This window comes from Dermacentor albipictus, chromosome 1, assembly GCF_038994185.2.
Source record: "Dermacentor albipictus isolate Rhodes 1998 colony chromosome 1, USDA_Dalb.pri_finalv2, whole genome shotgun sequence".
Classification (NCBI taxonomy): Eukaryota; Metazoa; Arthropoda; class Arachnida; order Ixodida; family Ixodidae; genus Dermacentor; species Dermacentor albipictus.
Window position 1 is genome coordinate 271127060 of NC_091821.1, and position 17706 is coordinate 271144765.

General features: G+C 44.9%; 1 protein-coding gene across 1 annotated transcript in view; it reads left to right on the plus strand.

The window, feature by feature from the left end:
* Suv3 (Suv3 helicase) overlaps window positions 1–17706 on the plus strand; it is a 47305-nt gene that overhangs the window by 12716 nt on the left and 16883 nt on the right. The window contains exons 8-10 of the mRNA XM_065449768.2: window positions 4237–4288; window positions 9707–10020; window positions 17353–17562. Of these exons, the coding sequence (XP_065305840.1) occupies window positions 4237–4288; window positions 9707–10020; window positions 17353–17562 (576 nt within the window). The remainder of the gene's footprint in view (window positions 1–4236; window positions 4289–9706; window positions 10021–17352; window positions 17563–17706) is intronic.

Consider the following 17706-nt stretch of genomic DNA (forward strand, 5'->3'; position numbering starts at 1 on the left):
ATGTGCATACAAAAATTTGCTTAGATATAAACGATGCCATGTCAGATTCCGCATTTTTGATTTCGTGATTACCAATAAAATGCTTAAAGCATGACCAATACTTTGTTACATCTGAGACTTCGTTATGCAGCTAAACCTCTATATAACAAAGTTGACAAAATTGGCAATTTGCTTCGCTATATCGAAATTTCATAGTTGAAATTCAACCTTTTATGCAAATAAGTACAGTTGACAATCGATTTGTCTTACATAGAAGGGGCTGCAAAATTTTGCGAGTAATTGTGAAATCAAACCAGTAAATTTTAATGATAAAAGGATTCATTTTACGGTTTCATGCCGGGTTGACGATATCTGCACATCGATGGTATGAATTAGGTGAAGCCAGCCATGCTTTCACGTCTGTGACAGTGTCGCCCGCAGTGGGACGACACTGTCATCGAAATCGCCGGCAGTGATGAGTGAATGCTTTGTCTGCCTCTCGCTTCAACACATCTCGAAAACTCGAGATTGCGCAACCTCCAGTACTAAATGCGCAGGAAGATGGCGCACATGATGCTATGCCACCTCAGCATGCCCACTAATTGCACGAGTGGCAGATTACCTCTAAAACAAGGTGCGCAGGCTGCGTATTTGTACAGCGCTGAAAAATGAGGTGCACACCAACCTGCCACCCCCCACCCTCCTCTCACTTGTTCGTGTTGCCACAAGCTCACTCGCCTCCTCCCTTTGCCATTGCTCACGCTGGAAGACTGCGCTCATCAAGCCACCATCCTTCCCGGCTCATCCTCGCACGCTTTCACTCGCACCCAAAACATACAGCGCATAGGACCCAATAGGATCTTCTTGCACTTGGACTTTATATTGAACGTGACACTGCTGGTCGCTCTTGGTCGCATGGTGTGCAGTTTGAAAGCGTCAGCTTGTAATTCAAACATTTGACCATCTGTGTCCGCAGAAGTTTCCATATTTGTAACGGTATTCTTTCGTAGCAGCAGTGAAATTCCGTTACATTCAAATTGTATATAATAAATACATGGTGTTTTATGAACAAGAAGTTATGAACAGTTAAGTACTTTGTTATATCGAGAATATTGTTATATTAAAGTTCATTATAAAGAAGATTGACTGTAACATTTCATTAAGTAGGGAGGTGGTAATTGAAGTGGTCAAATTGTCAAAATTTTGTATTTTCCACTTTATTTTTTTTCACTATCCATGCACCTTTATTTACCACGTGGTGAAATATTATGACAAAATACATGGTAGAAATCAAGAAAACAGCACTTTCCTAGAGTGCTGATATCAAAAATTGCGAAAAAATTGGGCTTCGGAAGGCACTGTCATTCCGTGGATTGCTCGGCTACCCGTTGACGCAGCACTGCCATCTTGGTATCATCGTAAAGAGGAGAAATCGGAGCGCAAGATAGCCAGAGCTATGTGTTTCTCCACCGAAAAATTAACCAGCAAACGCGAGCGAAAAAAAGGCAAAAGTGGCGTTGCGATTGGGCGCCGTAGTCACATGGTGCACAAGCCGCACTCGTATTGGTTGTTGTAAATTTGAATTGTTGACGAACCACTCCCGCGCACATTTGCATAGCAGTGAGCTGCATGTTCTGATCAATGTGATTGACGATCGTGGCAGCTTAACGCGCATGTTCTGTGATGAGCCCAAAAAGAAACAAGTTCCGAATGGCCCATGTGTATGTAAGACCACAAAAGGCGTGGAACAGGGAAAGAAAGCTACTCGTAGAAGTGGATGCCGCCGACCTTGTGAACAAAGCACGACTGCCGCACATGGGTGATCAAGAAAGTGCGTCCACGTGCGGTGCTGACAACGTGACCGTGGGCTGTAGTGACAACGTGACCATGGGCTCTGGTGACGACGCGTCCGTGTGTGGTCGTGATGGCAACATGATATCGCCGACAGCAGGAGTTTTCGCATCAGATATTCAGCTGCGGATTTCAGCTCCAACTCTCACTAATGAAGAGGTGCAATGAGGAGACAAGAGTGGACATTTTGAATGCATTGTCATGTACCTCTGCATGACGCATGGATGCACGACACATCAAAAAGGCAACTAAGGTGCATGAAGCGGCTGCAAGGAAGTGAAAAACTACATCAATATGTAAAGAAAGCTTGTCCTCACAAGCAAAGGACTACATTCCAGGCGGGCTTTAGGTGCTCAAAGGGAAGATTTATATGTTTGCAACAAATCAAACATAGAGCTCTGTTTTCGCTGCTTTCATTTTTTTTTTTGCTGTTGCTTTCAGTCATCCCAGTGCTATTTGAAAATGAATGAACACAAAATCATTGTCTTTTGCACTTAGATCCTAAAACATTGATGAGCTCAATAAAGCAGTCTATTTTTATATGCACTTCATTAAAAAAAATTTATAATGGGCTTTTTGCAAGAGCCGTTTGTAAGACAATATGCATAGGAAAGTTTTAAAAAATTATGCTCTTTTCGGCATTTAAAAAATAAAAAGTTAGCTTTATTGCACAGAATGGGCCTTTGTGAACATGCTGATGTGAAAATTTTTGTGAACTTATCTGTAATTAATTAATTTGTGGATGACCATTAGAGGCTGTCAAGTGTTGGAACTCAAGAACTACTGTAGATAGCACAAAACTGATTTCAGTTATGATATCAGCATAACAAATCACACCTGCATGCCAAATTTAATCAATATATTTCCATAAATACAAAAAAGGTTAAGGCCAGTGGATGCTTCGCATCCACTGGGCTTAACCTTAGCGTATCCTTAGCGTTTGGAGGCATCTTGACTGCATACACGCCCGGCGCAAAGACGCTGGCGCGGTTGCGGGCACAGAGACTGACGCGACGACGGGCGCGCACCGCTTCATCCCTGGCGTGACGTCACATATCACGTGATGCAGCGATGGTGGCGCCGCCGCCGCGTCGCGCGCGACGGCGTGAACCGAAGCGTGGAGGCCTCCGCCGGGCGACGTCCGACGGCGCGATATGAGACCCCATCTGCAGCCGGTGTGACATCATCACGTGACGTCACATCATGTGATCTCACTTCAGGGTCAATGGTGGCCACCGCCGGGAGGCGACCAACGGCGTGATATGAGGCCCCATCTGCAGCCGGTGTGACGTCATCACGTGACGTCATGTCACGTGACCTACTTGAAGGTCACTTGAAGGTCAATGGTGGCCACTGCCGGGAGGCGACCGACGGCGCGATATGAGGCCCCATCTGCAGCCTGTGTGACGTCATCACGTGACGTCATGTCACGTGACCCCACTTCAGGGTCAATGGTGGCCACCGCCGGGCGTCGCGCGAAGGCCTGAAACCTACGTTAATATGCTTCGCATAAAAATATTTTCATTGCCACGCTCCCCTTTAAATGACATATTAGCCGTTTCGTATATAACAGTTGTTCTGACGTTCCCTGTTAATTCTGATAAAGTGAAGTTTGGCTGAATACCATTTCTGAGAACAATTTAGGTCTTCGCTCTTGCTGGAGGCACTCATAAGTTCTAAATGACATCTTAAAGTAATTAAACACTGGTCAGTCAGTTGTATAGTATTATACTTTTATACATAGCACAGAAGTGATAGGGTTTTTGAACAATTGTAGTAGAAGGCAGGCAGTCTTTCCAGAAAAATTGAAGACACCCTCCTGCATGCGCAAGAATATTTTCTGCTAGTGTTTGTGACAGCATTGTCAAGCGACTAGCAAAGTTTATTTACCAGGATCTGTAGAGCCTGTTTCGAAATGTAAAACAGAATGGGCCTGAGCATAGCATTACACTATTTTTTATAGGCATTTTGCTGATTTTGTTTGGCTTTCACAGTGGGAATGAATAAATTATGCTACATTCAGCATTCTTAATGTACAAGAATCTTGCCGGCAGTTAAAGGGACCTATCTTTTTATTGCTGAAGGTGTTAAACTTGTAGAATAATGATAAAGACCTACCACGTCATTGTGATGTGTTTCTGAGTTGGGTTATGTTCTGTATTTTATTTATTATACCATATGCATCTGCTGCGGTGACTCAGTGGCTATGGCTTTCTGCTGCTGAGCACGAGGTTGTGGGTTCAGTGCCCAGCTGCATTGTGATAGGGGCATATAAAAAACCGCAGGTTAAAAATGATCCAGAGACCCCCCCCACAAATACGGCATACCTCATAGCCTCAGCATTGCCGTGGGGCGTTAAATTCCCACAAATCAATCAAAACAATTTATTATGCTCTCTCTTTGTAGGTTCGGAAGTACAAACGCTTGACACAGCTAACAATTGAAAACAGAGCACTTGGTAAGTATTTGTTAAGTGTATGTGTTTAGAATGTACCTTGTGAGTTGTAATTGCCTTTGACTTGACTTTAAGGAAAAATCAACTGTATGCAAACCTGTGGGGTGAAAGCAGTTAACTGGTGACATCTGAAAGTCATATCTGGGATACTATAGATGGCAGACTCGAGGGCCGCAGTGTGATCTTTAAAGAGTGCCTTAACAGCCTTGCACGTTTCAAATATCCAGCCTATCCTTTTTTTTTTTCTAGAAGCGGAGCCATGCTTTCTTGTTTTTTGTTGCTTGCCAACGTTGCCATGTGGCTGCATTGTGGGAACTGGTGCGCAGAACTGTTATGGCCGAGTGTGTTGATGCGTTACTTAGCATAAACAGAATAATTAAGAAAATTCTGCCATTATGTAGGGCTCCGAAGCTTTGCAAGAGCCTGTGGAGGCTAGGCAGGCACATGAGAGAGCATAAATGCTCAGCGTGTTGAGTGTGTGAACCTTCCTCTCATGCACTATAAAATTGGTCAAAAAGAAACAGGCCAACCTAGATGCAGTAAGGGTAAAAGCAAACAAATTCAGGCTGGTACTTGCAAACAAATACGCAGCCTTAGAACAGCAAGATGAAGATGACATAGAGGTAATGAATTGAAACTGTAACTAGGCTGGCCTCAGAAGCAGCAACTGAAGTGGGAGGAAACGCACCAAGGCAACCAGTAGGCATACTCTCCCAAGCAACGAAGGACCTAATAAAGAAACAACAAAGAATGAAAGTGTCCAACTGAAGAGATCAGATAGAATTTGCGGAATTGTCAAAACTGATCAACAAGGAGAAAATAAGGGATATTCATAATTATAACGTGAGAAAGACTGAGGAAGCAGTAAAATATGGATGCAGCGTGAAATCAGTGAGAAGCAAACTTGACATAGGACAAGCCAAGATGTATGCACTGAAAGATAAGCAGGGTAATATCATCAGCAATTTCAAAGATATAGTAAAAGCAGCGGAAGAATTCTATACTGACCTGTACAATACCTAAAGCAGCCACGATACCTACATTCGAAGTAGTAATGAACAGGTTACAGAGGCTCTTTCTATAACTAGCGATGAAGTTAGAAGGGCCTTGCAAGACATGACAGTGTCCTGTTCAGCGTGTCCTGTTCACATGACATTGTCCTGTTCAGCAACACTGGAGTCGAGTTACAACAAATGATTGAGGATCTTAGCAGAAACAGTGTAAGAGAGGGGCTGAAGATTAATATGCAGAAAACAAGGATAATGATGAGTAGCCTCGCAAGGGAACAAGAGTTCAGGATCACCAGTCAGCTTCTAGAGTCTGTGAAGGAATATGTTTACTTAGGTCAATTACTCACAGGGGACCCTGATCATGACATGGAAACTTACAGAAGAGTAAAAATGGGTTGGAGCATATATGGCAGACATTATCAAATCCTGACTGGAAGATTAAAAGAAAGGTACATTCTACCAGTACTAATATATGGGACAGAAACTTGGAGACTGACAAAGAAGCTTGAGAACAAGTCAAGGACTGCGCAAATAGCGATGGAACGAAGATTGCTAGGCATAATGTTAAGAGACAGAAAGAGAGTGGTTTGGATTAAAGAGCAAACGGGTATAGACAATGTTCTAATTGACATCAAGAGAAAAAAAATGGAGCTGGGCAGGTCATGTAATGCGCCGGTTAGATAACCGTTGGACAGTTAGGGTTACAGAATGGGTACCAAGAGAAGGCAAACGCAGTCGAGGACGGCAGAAGACTAGGTGGGGTGATGAAATTAAGAAATTCGCAGGAGCTACTTGAAATCGGTTGGCGCAGGACAGGGATAATTGGAGATTGCAGGGAGAGGCCTTCGTCCTGCAGTGGACATAAAATAGGCTGCTGCTGCTGATGATGATGGCGTTTACTGCACACTAGGGGGGGGGGGGGGGTCTAGTTTGTTGGATGTTCTTTTTCTTTTCCCCCGTTTGGTTTTGCAATCGCGTGGTCTCCAGGCGCTGCCAGGAATGGCCTAGATCGCACAGTTGGCGCAGTCCCCATAAGAAATGCCTTCGGGAGGCCACCCACAGTAGCATGTCAACAAAATGTACAATCATTCGCTGATGTAAAGAAAACGTAGATTATTATTTTTATTGAATAATCACGTAATTATATGAAGAAATGCGAACTGAAGCCACACTTTGCGCAAGGCCACGCAGTTCTTAACTGTGCAGTGAGAAGAATATCCGTTCAGTGTACTAAAGTATGAGGCCGTACGACCGCTGGCAGCCGGCACCTGATGCCACTGCGGTGCCAGCGCTCAGCACACTAGTGGTATATTCTAGCCACTATAGTGGCGCTAAGGGACAGTGAAGGCTTCGAAGTTGTGTCCTGCCAAAAATGCTTATTTTGAAACTGCCTTCTGCACATTTTGAAGCTATAAGGGCAGATCGCAATGAATGGTTACCATATTTAGGCAGTTTTAACACTAATCTTTTTCTGAGAAAATTGGTCTGAGCATTACCTGTGCGTCAAATCAGATATGTAACCAAAACCATGTTTGTGGAGTTCGCCCCAATTTACTGTCAGAGCCACCATCATCGCCATTGTCATCACAAGACAGCGACAGAACAAGCTTTCGCATAGGATAGTAATGACGACATTCCACTTTCAAACTTCACTTACTCAATCTCGCTGAGAAGCTTAGTTATTTTACATGCTAAGCTAGTGGCAACAGAGTTGTGTTGTGTGTTTCCGGCACTTCATAGATTTATATGCGTCACGTGAACTGACCAAGTAGTTATCATAGACATGGGGCACCAACTCGTTTGTGAATGTAGCAGAGTGAAATGCATAATATCAAATATGATGGACCTCAGGGAGGGCGATACAATAAAAAGCTGTGCGAGATTGGTGATGACAGATATTTAGTGTAAATAAATTTCCATTCTCTAAACATAAACCGTGTACTATTCATCCTATTTCTGATTGCCAGAATTGAAGGCATGGTACACATTTTGCATTATAAGATATAAGATGTGCATTAGATTTGGGTGGTCATTGTTTTCTTAACAATTAAACCTCGATATAACGAAGTAGGTAAAATTGGCAATTTGGTTTGTTGTATTGAAATTTTGTATTGGGGGGGGGGGGGGGGGGGGAATTCGACCTTTTATGCAAATAAGCGCAGTCGCCAATCTATTTTTCTTACACGGATAGGGGCCGCAGAATTTTCCAAATTATCGTGCAATAGAAGAAAGGAAATTTCAATGGGAAAACAATTCATTTTAGGAAGTTGTGAGTCTGCGATGAATGATACGGTTTCATGCCATGCCGACGATATCTTCACATGGCAGTAAAATTAAGCGAAGCCAGCCACACTTTTGCGTGTACTCTGCCCCCGCGACTGATAGCATTGCCTGCACTGGGACAACGCTATCATGAAAAGCACCGGCAGCGGGGAGCGAATGCTTCGTCTGCGTCTCACTCCAACGGGTCACCGAAACTTGAGAATACGCAACCGCCAACACTAAACACGTGGGAAGGTGGCTTGCAGGATGCTACGCCGTCTCGGTGCGCCCACTCTTTACACATATGGTAAATTACCTCTAAAGCAGGGTGTGTGGCTGTGAATGCACTCAGCCGCGTTTACAGCCATGTGCAGCCACGGCCGAGACGGGCGTCAGAATTTGCGACACGCCGCAGCTTAACCCCCCTTCCCCACCCCTCGCGCATGCTAGCTCCCCTCTTCCCTTTGCTCGCGCAGCACTCTAAAAACAGTTGCACCCTTTGGGGTGTACATTTGCCGCGGAACGATAATCGTCATCTGTCTTGCTTGCGTTTCCTTTCTTGAAAACGCCGCACTCGTTACTTTCCTGTCGGGAATTCTCTGTCATGCTGATAACGCACATGCTTTTCCTAACTTGGAAGTACCAGGCTCGCAGCGTTAAAGAAAGGAAATGCGGGCAAGCCAGATGACGATTATTGTTCTGTGGCAAATATACACTCCAAAGGGTGCAACTGTTTTTAGAGTGAGGGATGGTGGCACTCGTGAAGCCACCATCTTTCTTTTTCACCCTTTCACACTTTGACTTGCATCTCAAGCACAAAGTACGTGGGGTGGATAGGATCTTATCGCACTTGGACTTGATACGGAACATGATGCGTCTCCACTTCGGCGGTCGTTCTTGTTGCGCCACATGCGATTTGAGAGGTGCATTTGCAAGCAGCCGCTTGTAATTCAATAATTTGACCATCTGCGTCTGCAGAAGTTTCCATTTATTGTCTTGACATTCCTTTGCTGCGGAAGCGAAATTTTGTTATATTGAAATCGCATACAAACACACTTCGTTATATTGAGCTTCCAGCTTAGCACAAGGTCGCGAGATCGAATCCCGGCCGTGGCGGCCGCATTTCGATGGAGGCGAAATGCGAAAACACCCGTGTACTTAGATTTAGGTGCACGTTAAAGAACCCCCGGTGGTCAGAATTACCGGAGTCCTTCACTTCGGCGTGCTTCATAATCAGAAAGTGGTTTCGGCACAAAAAACCCCATAATTTTTTTTAATTGAGCTTCTAAATACATGATGGTCTATGGACAAGAGGATATGAAAATTTAAGGACTTCATTATATCGAGAATTTCGTTATATTGAAGTTTGTTATATTGAGGTTTAACTGTATGAACCCATAAAAGCTGGGTGTGCGGTAAATTCAGACTGCATTAAAATCGGGTAAGTACTGTTGAATGAAGTACCTGTGTGTTCAGATGCTTGTTCTCTCTTTTATTTTTATTTTTTTAAAGTTCTGCCTGTCAGGTAGCTTGATCAGTTCTCTTGGTCCCACCAAGTACAACTTAACAGAAGCCAAACTTATGTAGTTATGTGTTATCTGGTTGCTGGCCATTGTGTTTATAAGTGCATAGGAATATGTGCACGAAGTGGTGGAAAATTAAGAAAGCTACAGGAGCCAGCAGGTAGTCTCTTGAGTGAAGTTATAGGCGTAATGCTCCCTATACAGGAGTAATCTTTGACGAGTATCTTCAGGATAGCATTGTCTGGTGACTGAACATATTACATGTTCAAAAGTTTTGCAAGGCCTCTTTAATGTGGAGGTGTGCATTATTACTCGTCAGTAGCCCAGTTGTAGCTTTGAGATGTAAAACTCAATAAGTGCTTACTATACAAGTGCTACTAATTTCTCTAAAGTTGAAGTTATAGCAGTACATTAAGTTAGAAAATTGTACAGCTTGTAGGTGGCTGCACTACAGTTGTTACCCTTCTCTAGAGTACTGAGCACTTTGCCTGTAGATCACAATGACTTCTCTAATGAATGCGGCATAGTTCACAAAGTGTATGCACTAGTTATTTTCTCTAGCTATCACTGTCCAAGTTAGAGTGTGTAGCATGAGACTTCACAATGTTTCCTCTTTGTTGTTGCAGAAAGCTTAGAAAAGATACAACCAGGTGACTGTGTTGTGTGTTTCAACAAGAGTGACATCTACCAAGTGAGCCTACAAATTGAACGGCAGGGCCTGGAGTGCGCCGTCATCTACGGGGGACTGCCACCTGGCACCAAGCTGGCCCAGGCGCAAAAATTCAATGACCCTGATCATCCATGCAAGGTGCTTGTGGCAACCGATGCCATCGGTATGGGTCTCAACCTCAGCATTGGCCGTGTCATCTTCTACTCCCTCGTTAAGCCAACGATAAATGAGCGTGGCGAACGACAGATGGACACTATCTCTACATCTCAGGTACTGCTTCACAGGAAGTCAATAGATTTGCAACTGTAGTGGTCAGTACCTCTAAGCATTCATCCGACTATAGTGTCTGTCAAAAGGTTGGTGCAGTAAAACTTATGAATGTAAGTAATGATGTCCAGTATACTTTATTTAAGTCGACTCTGTCTAATTCAATTTTTCATTTAATTCTATTCCGACTGAAGGTCCCGGCCAGTGGCCATACATTTCTATAGGACCAAGCTTGCATTATCTTGATTCTAAAATTGACCTTCACCAGGTAAATCAAACTTCACTGGTCAGTATGCACATGCTTGACCCTAGTGGTGACCTCAATCGCGTCTGCATCTGTCTTGGTGGCACTTAGGTGACAGGGAAAGTGTCATACACTCATCTGCCATTGTAAATGATTATTTATGGCCTGCCCTGGGAACGTTTTCAAGCTAAAACAGTACCTCACAATGAATGATTACAGTATTTAGCTGATTACAGTCAATTCCAGATGTATCAAACTTGGATATATCGAATTATTGTCTATATTTGTAAATTCTCCTAAAAATCCCATGCAACACTATACCGATCTCTTATGTGTACATAAAACTCCCGTTCACCGCAACATTTGATATATCGAACACTGCGCCGCGCCGCGCCCCTACAAGTGTGCTTCTCCTAACAAATTCACAAACACTTCTCGCGCCGGCGTAAATAGTTATTGCCAACAAATTTGAAAAACAGCACTGTTTTCGCCGATACTGTCAAACCAAGATATTGATTCTGAAGGCAGTACCGTAAAAACCCATGTATAATACGAGGTTTTTTTCCTATTATTAGCATCCCAAATTTTTGCCTTGTACTATATGCTGACCCGAACAAAAATTTCAGTGAGAATTTGGGCTAGAAGTTTTGGTTTCGTTATTGCTGCATGGCTATGGCTTGACTTCGTTATTACTGCATGGCTATGGCTTGGCTTCCTTATTGCTGCATGGCTACAGCTTGGTTTCGTTATTGCTGCGTGACTACAGCATCGTTTCTTTATTGTTGAGTGCGCACCTTTGTAGCACCCGTACAAACCACATTTCGTGAAGTGCATCTTTTTTATTCCACATTGAAGGACCAAGATGTCTGGACCACGAAAGCAGTACTCGCTTACTTTCAAGAGAACGGTTATTTTAGCTGCACAGGACATCGGCAACAGTGCAGCCAGCATCAAGGTTTGGCGTCAACGAGGGAAGCATTCGTGGATGGCGTCGACAGAAGGAAGCCCTTTTCGCATGAAGCGGAACGGGAAGAAGCTTTCGTGGCCCGAAGAGTGGGACATTCCCGGAAATCGTACTCGCCCTGACGGAGTTTGTACGCCAACATTGTACGCCAACAGCGAGCTACGCATCTAGCTGTGAGCGTGCAGCTTATGCCGGCAAAAGCTAAGGAGCTTGCAAGAGAAAAAGGGCTGCCAAGCTCCACCTTCCAAGCGAGCAAGCACTGGATTTATCACTACATGTGCCGTGCTGGATTTTCCTTAGGCCGCTGAATTTCGATTTCGCAAAAGCTGCTCAAATCTTTTGAAGAGCTGCTTGTGGCTTTCCAGTGCCACGTTATTTCGCTGCACAAGTCCAAGAACTTCCAACTGGGGCAAATCAGCAATGATGACCAAACGCCGGTTTATCTGGACATGCCATCGTTCCTCACCATGCACGAAAAGGGCTCTAAACAAGTTTATGTCCAGTCCACTGGCAGCGAGAAAACGCGAATTACCGTCATTTTGTCATGCATAGCAGATGGACGCAAGCTCCTGCCTTATGTCGTCTTCAAGCACAAGACAGTGGCTAAAGGTGAGGGGCTCCCAAAAAATGTGGTCATGCGATGCCATGAGAAAGGCTGGATGAACGAGAATCTTGTGCTCGACTGGATAAAGTCCGTCTGGTGTAGGCAGCCCAGTGCGCTGTTGTCGTTCCCGTCCATCCTCGTGATGGATGCATTTCGTTGCCATTTGGCCGACTCGGTGAAGAGGTTGCTGCGCGAATCCGGCACTGAACTTGTCATTATCCCGGGTGGGATGACGTCTCAGCTGCAGCCTTTAGATGTTTGCGTGAACAAGCCATTCAAGGACACGGTCAAGTGGCCTTACGCAGGTTGGATGCACTCAGGTGAGCCTGCAGGGATGCCGACCAAGCGGCTGAAGCGGGCTTCGCCAGCCACACTATGCGAGTGGATTGTGGACGCATGGGCTAGCATACCAGAGGACCTTGTGCGTCACGCATTCAAGAAGTGTGGCATTTCGAGTGCGCTCGATGGCACAGAGGATGAGTACCTCTGGGAAGATATGTCTGACAAGGAACTATCCGAAGAGAGCGCAGCTGAAGAAGACAGCGATTGAAGTGCGGAGTGCAATTTAAATAAATGTTTTCCTCGAGTTTCCAGTGCTTGCGAATCCAGTGCTTGCTGGCTTAAAAGGCGGAGCTCGGTAGCCCTTTTTCTCTTGCAAGCTCCTTAGCGTTTGCTTGCATAAGCTCCACGCTCACAGCTAGATGCGCAGCTCGCCGTTGGCGTACGAACTCCGTCAAGGCGAGTACGATTTCCGGTAATGTCCCTCTCTTTGGGCCCCGAAAGCTTCTTCGCGTTTCGCTGCACACGAAAAGGGCTTCCTTCTGTCAACGCCACCCACGAATGCTTCCCTCGTTGACACCAAACTGCCTCCTGGCCGCACTGTTGCCGATGTCCTGTGTGGCTAAAGTAACCTTTCTCTTGAAAGCAGCCGAGTACCGTTTTCGTGGTCCAGACATCTTGGTCCTTCAATGCAGAATAAAAAAGATACACTTCGCGAAGCGTGGTTTGCACGTGTGCTGCCAAGGTGCGTGCTCAACAATAAAGAAACGACGCTGTAGTCACGTAGCAATAACGAAACCAAGCCGTAGCCACGCAGCAATAAGGAAGCCATAGCCACGCAGCAGTAATGAAAGCAGAACTTCTAGCCCAAATTTCTGACTGAAATTTTTGTTTGGATCCTCATATAGTATAAGGCGAAAATTTGGGACGCTAATAATAGGAAAAAAATCTCGTATTATACACAGGTTTTTTACAGTATATGTCAGTGGGAATGGCCTTGAATGTTTTGGAAAGTTGAACAGCACTTTCAAAACTAACAGTGTGGGTGGAATGTCGGCACTCTCTGAATAAGGGGCGAGAGGGGAAGGACTGAGAATGAAGGAAGTACTTACCTCCCGCGAGGTGTTGGAGAGCTGAGTGAACTTCTTAGGGTCATGGAGACGCTAGGACGACTGGTTCAAAAATAAAGTCAGTTCTGAAACCTGGCACAACAGTACGCTTGGTTCATTGACAACATATCATGATCGACCGTTTAAATAGCGTATATTGTAACTGACACGTGACCAAGCATGTTCACGTGCGATTCGCAGTACAAGTGTACTGATAGAGGCACGGCCTGTATCCATACAGGCTAGTTAGCTTCCACAGTGCGTCTGTTTTTACAATCTATTGAATAAAAACGTGCAACATGCACTTCGACGCACGTGAGATGCACTGCTGGCTTTTAGGGTTAGCGTTGCGAAGACCATTCTGCAGCGCAAGTGACTTGCAACATTGGCGAGTAAAAAATAAGCCAACGTTTGTGCAGCCGACAGGGTATTGGAAAAGCAAATTGGTATGCTCTGGCTTTTCTCAATCTCGGGAAACTGTCAGAGACATGCGGAGATCTCAGATAAGCTTTAGATAGTCATACATTATATTTTGAATTATTGATACATCAAACTATTTTTTTATTCCCTTCGGGTTCAGTATATGTGGTATTAACTGTATAATGTGCACCTTTTTTCCCATGAAAATTGGTTTAAAAATTGCCTGCACGACGTAATCGGGTACAAAACCAAAACTATATTTACAGCTTACCATTACAGCCAGCCTAGCCAGTGTCATTGCCATCACAAGATGGCAACAGAACAAGTTCCTGCATTGCAGGGCAAAGATGGCATGCCACTTTCTGTCCTTTATTACAAAAGCTCAGTCAAATAAGTTATTTTATTTGCTAAGCTAGCAGGAACAAGTTGCATCATATGTTATTGGCATTTCGTAAAATTGCATGGTTTGCAGGATGCAATTGCTGCAGAGAGAGTTCTTTGATAAATGCTGAATATCAAACGCACAATAAACCGTACAAAAGATGGCACGGTGGCACAACATGCTATGTATGTAGCGCTGGCAGCCACCACTAGACTTCCACATTTTGTTTGTTTACAGTGTTCTGGTGCTCAGCACACACTGTTTGTGATAAATGAGGCCCCTATGTATACTGCCGTGACCGCCTACAGCAACAGATATATGAAAACAATCCTCAGCACAAGTGGCAGTAACTAAAGAAAGAAAAGGCTCTTTCTCTGTTTTCCTTGCCGTAAGGAATTATGGAAAGCTTTTTCTTCCTGTGTATTGCAAGCTGGTAAGTTTACCTCATCGGCTCATTTTCATTCTCTCTTACGAGGCTGAAGATTTTGATACGATGCTCCCGCCTAGTTTGTTTGCCCGCTTTGTCACCCAGGGCCTTAACCCTTTTTGGGGAGTGTTGCTTACAGGCAACATTACCAGAAAAAAAATTTTTGAGTGCAGCTCATGGGCGCCTGTTGTGGTGAGTGTCGGCGCTGTCCCTTGTAACCGAGCGAACGAGCACAGCGAAAGATGAAAGTGAATGCAGGATGTAGTGGGGGGGAAAGTGGAGGAGGAGGAGGTGCAGTGGTACCATTATGCGGAAAGCTGAGGAGGAGAGTATGGCAAAAGGGTGAGAGGGAAAGCGTAGTGCGATGACGGTGGCTACGAGATGGCGCCAGAGTAGCGCCAGAGTCCTTCCATTTTTGTCTGGTCACGAAACTCCGCCGTCACTCTATGGGAGAGGTTCATATACTGCCCAAAGGTGCCGCGACGCGGCGCCACTGTGCCACAGAGGGCATCGTTCGCGTACCGAAATGCGTGCGCAGTGCGAGGCGAGCTGACTGATCGGGTGCGTTCTGTATGTGTGCTGTGCTATTTTTCGAGTGTTGGGCTGTTTGGTTGAAGTGGTGGGGTGGGACAACGATGCCGAACACGTGTTGCGTGCCTGGGTGCCGTTCCGGCAACAAGGGCACGACTGAAAACGTGTCGTTGTTCTGTTTACCAAATAACAAGGATCAGCGCGAGAAATGGGAGCGGGCCATACCGCGGCAGGGAAGTGGCGGTTTTAATTTCGAATCGAAGTATACACGTGTGTGGGCGAAACACTTTGACGCCTCGGACATCGTCACAGCAAAGGGGCGAGCTTCATGTCCAGCAGGGGGTGGTAGGAAACCAACCAGTTGAAGCGGTACCAGCTAAAGGGACGCAGTAGGTATCACGATTATCGTGTAAAGGTGACCACTTACAAAAAATTGCGATGCTGATGATGCAGGAGAATAAGGGTGTTGTGAGATCTGATCAGGGCATTGATGACAAAACACATTTGCTTTATGCTTTGTTGCAACCTCAATTTGTGTTATACCAGGATAGAGTAGTTCACAGCAATAGCGCCCTTACCCCGACCATCTATGAAAGGTATAGCATTAGAATTCCTTTAAATGCAAGTGTTAAAACAGAATAATATGCATTGTTTTATTTTCCATTGTCCTTTAGTCTTGGCTATTGGTGGGCTACAATTCTTCAATTGCATGCACTTTTAAGTCTATAAGCTGCTATGAGTAAGAAGGTTATGCTGAGCAAGTTTTGCTTGCATGTTTAAGTAACAGCTGAAGAAGTAGAAAGGTGGTATCTCTAACAAGCCATTTAAAAAAAAATTGCTGTATTTGTGATGTGGCTACTTGTGTTCGTTGAGCAGTGTGAATAAGTGCTGGGCTTACTGACGCTTCTAAACGACTGCTTGCTAAGGCAATTGCCTAACTACAGCTAGTTTCAACTGTGCAGGTCCTAACACTTCAGGTTCGCCTTAATCCGTTGTTAAAAGCCGCACCGAAGACATTTAGTAGCGAAGTTCGTCTTGCGTTAATTCTACCTAAATCTTATTCAGAAATGGCATCGCTTCGCAAGAAATCTTAAGCGCATGGAGCAGCTCAGTTCCCTTTTCTTTGTCATTAAGTATTCTACGGTAGCAGCCCTTTGCAATAGCAATTTCATTCTTTTGATCTCGTTATAAGATTCTGCCCACAGAGTCCTTCTCTGCCACAGTTTAACAGAAACTGAACAGCTGTGCTCGGCGAACAATCTGGCGCTATGCGCAACCGAGAATTGGCGCTTACTCATCTGGTGATAAGTGGGACCACTGGCGTTTTGTTGCGAATGCGCGGTGTTTAATTTAAGGCCAATATTAAAAAGCGGAGCCCACCGAAGCGTTGAGGCGAACGGTGATGACGAAGCAATCCGGACCGAGACCGCCCGGCCGTGTACAGCGGACGCATTTCGACGGGGGCGTAATGCAAAACACCCGTCTATTTAAATTTAGGTGCATTTTAAAGAATCCCAGGTGATCAAAACTAATCCCGAGTCCCCCACTACGGCGTGCCTCATAATCGTATCGCGGTTCTGGCTCTTAAAATTCCATATCTTTATTTTTTTTCGGTCTGAGACCGCCGCAAGCTCCATGTTATGAGCGGCTTTTTTTTTTTTTTTTGTCCCGTGCGCTCATATCATCGCAGAAGACACGCTCAGGCAGTAATTTAATTATATTCAATGTTAAAAATAGTTACGTGAGAGTAAAGCGATCGTTGAGGAAGTTGAGAAAGCTAGAATACTGAGGCTGCCCCACACACAACCACAGCGGTAGCGGCGTTCGCATGCCCTCTCATGCACGGTTGCGCCTCTAGCGGCGGGCGCTGGCGCTATATGAAACTGAGGCGGCAGTTTCGTGACCAGAAAAAACATGGAAGGACTCTGGTAGCGCGCATCGTCTGGAAGGTCTGGCAGCGGCGGCTGCTGTGAATCGTGCCCACAGGTCACCTGCGCGCTGGCTCTCATGATTTTAAGGACATCATTGAATTAAGGACATCATTGAATCGATACCATCGCAATGTTACTTTGCTGAATAATGATAAAAAATACCGTTTTTATTGGTGCGATAATGGGTAACAAATTTTATGAAATCATGTTTCAGTGTATAGTTTTTCATAAATAACACCAGAGGTGAGTAAGGGCATTATTGACAAAGCATTGTGAGCGTTTATCACACCTTACTATATGGTTGTAGGGTTGAAGAAATGGGTCTGGTACACTTGGATTCAAACCTTACTGTTGACTGCTTGGCTGTGATGCATTAGTAATGGCAAGCTTTTTCAGATTCTTCTGAGCTTTAGTGCCCTGCTTTTCTGGTTTCGCCCCTTGCAGGCTCTCCAGATTGCAGGCCGAGCAGGCCGTTTTGGGAGTCGATATGAAGTTGGTCGGGCAACAACAATGAAGCCACAGGACCTACCCGCACTGAAGCAAATCCTTGCTGCCTCTGTAGAACAAATTGAAGCAGCGGGCCTGCACCCAACGGCAGAGCAGATTGAGCTCTTTGCTTACCATTTGCCCCACGCAACTCTGGCCAACCTTGTGGTGCGTTTATTTTGCTTTGAATTATATATTGTTCGTACAATTAGTGCTTGCTGCAATAAAGTACAACTGTGATGATTAGCGTAAGCAGCTGCTTTGCGTTAAGAAAAAATAATTACGGTTGTATATGCCTTTCAACATCAGAGA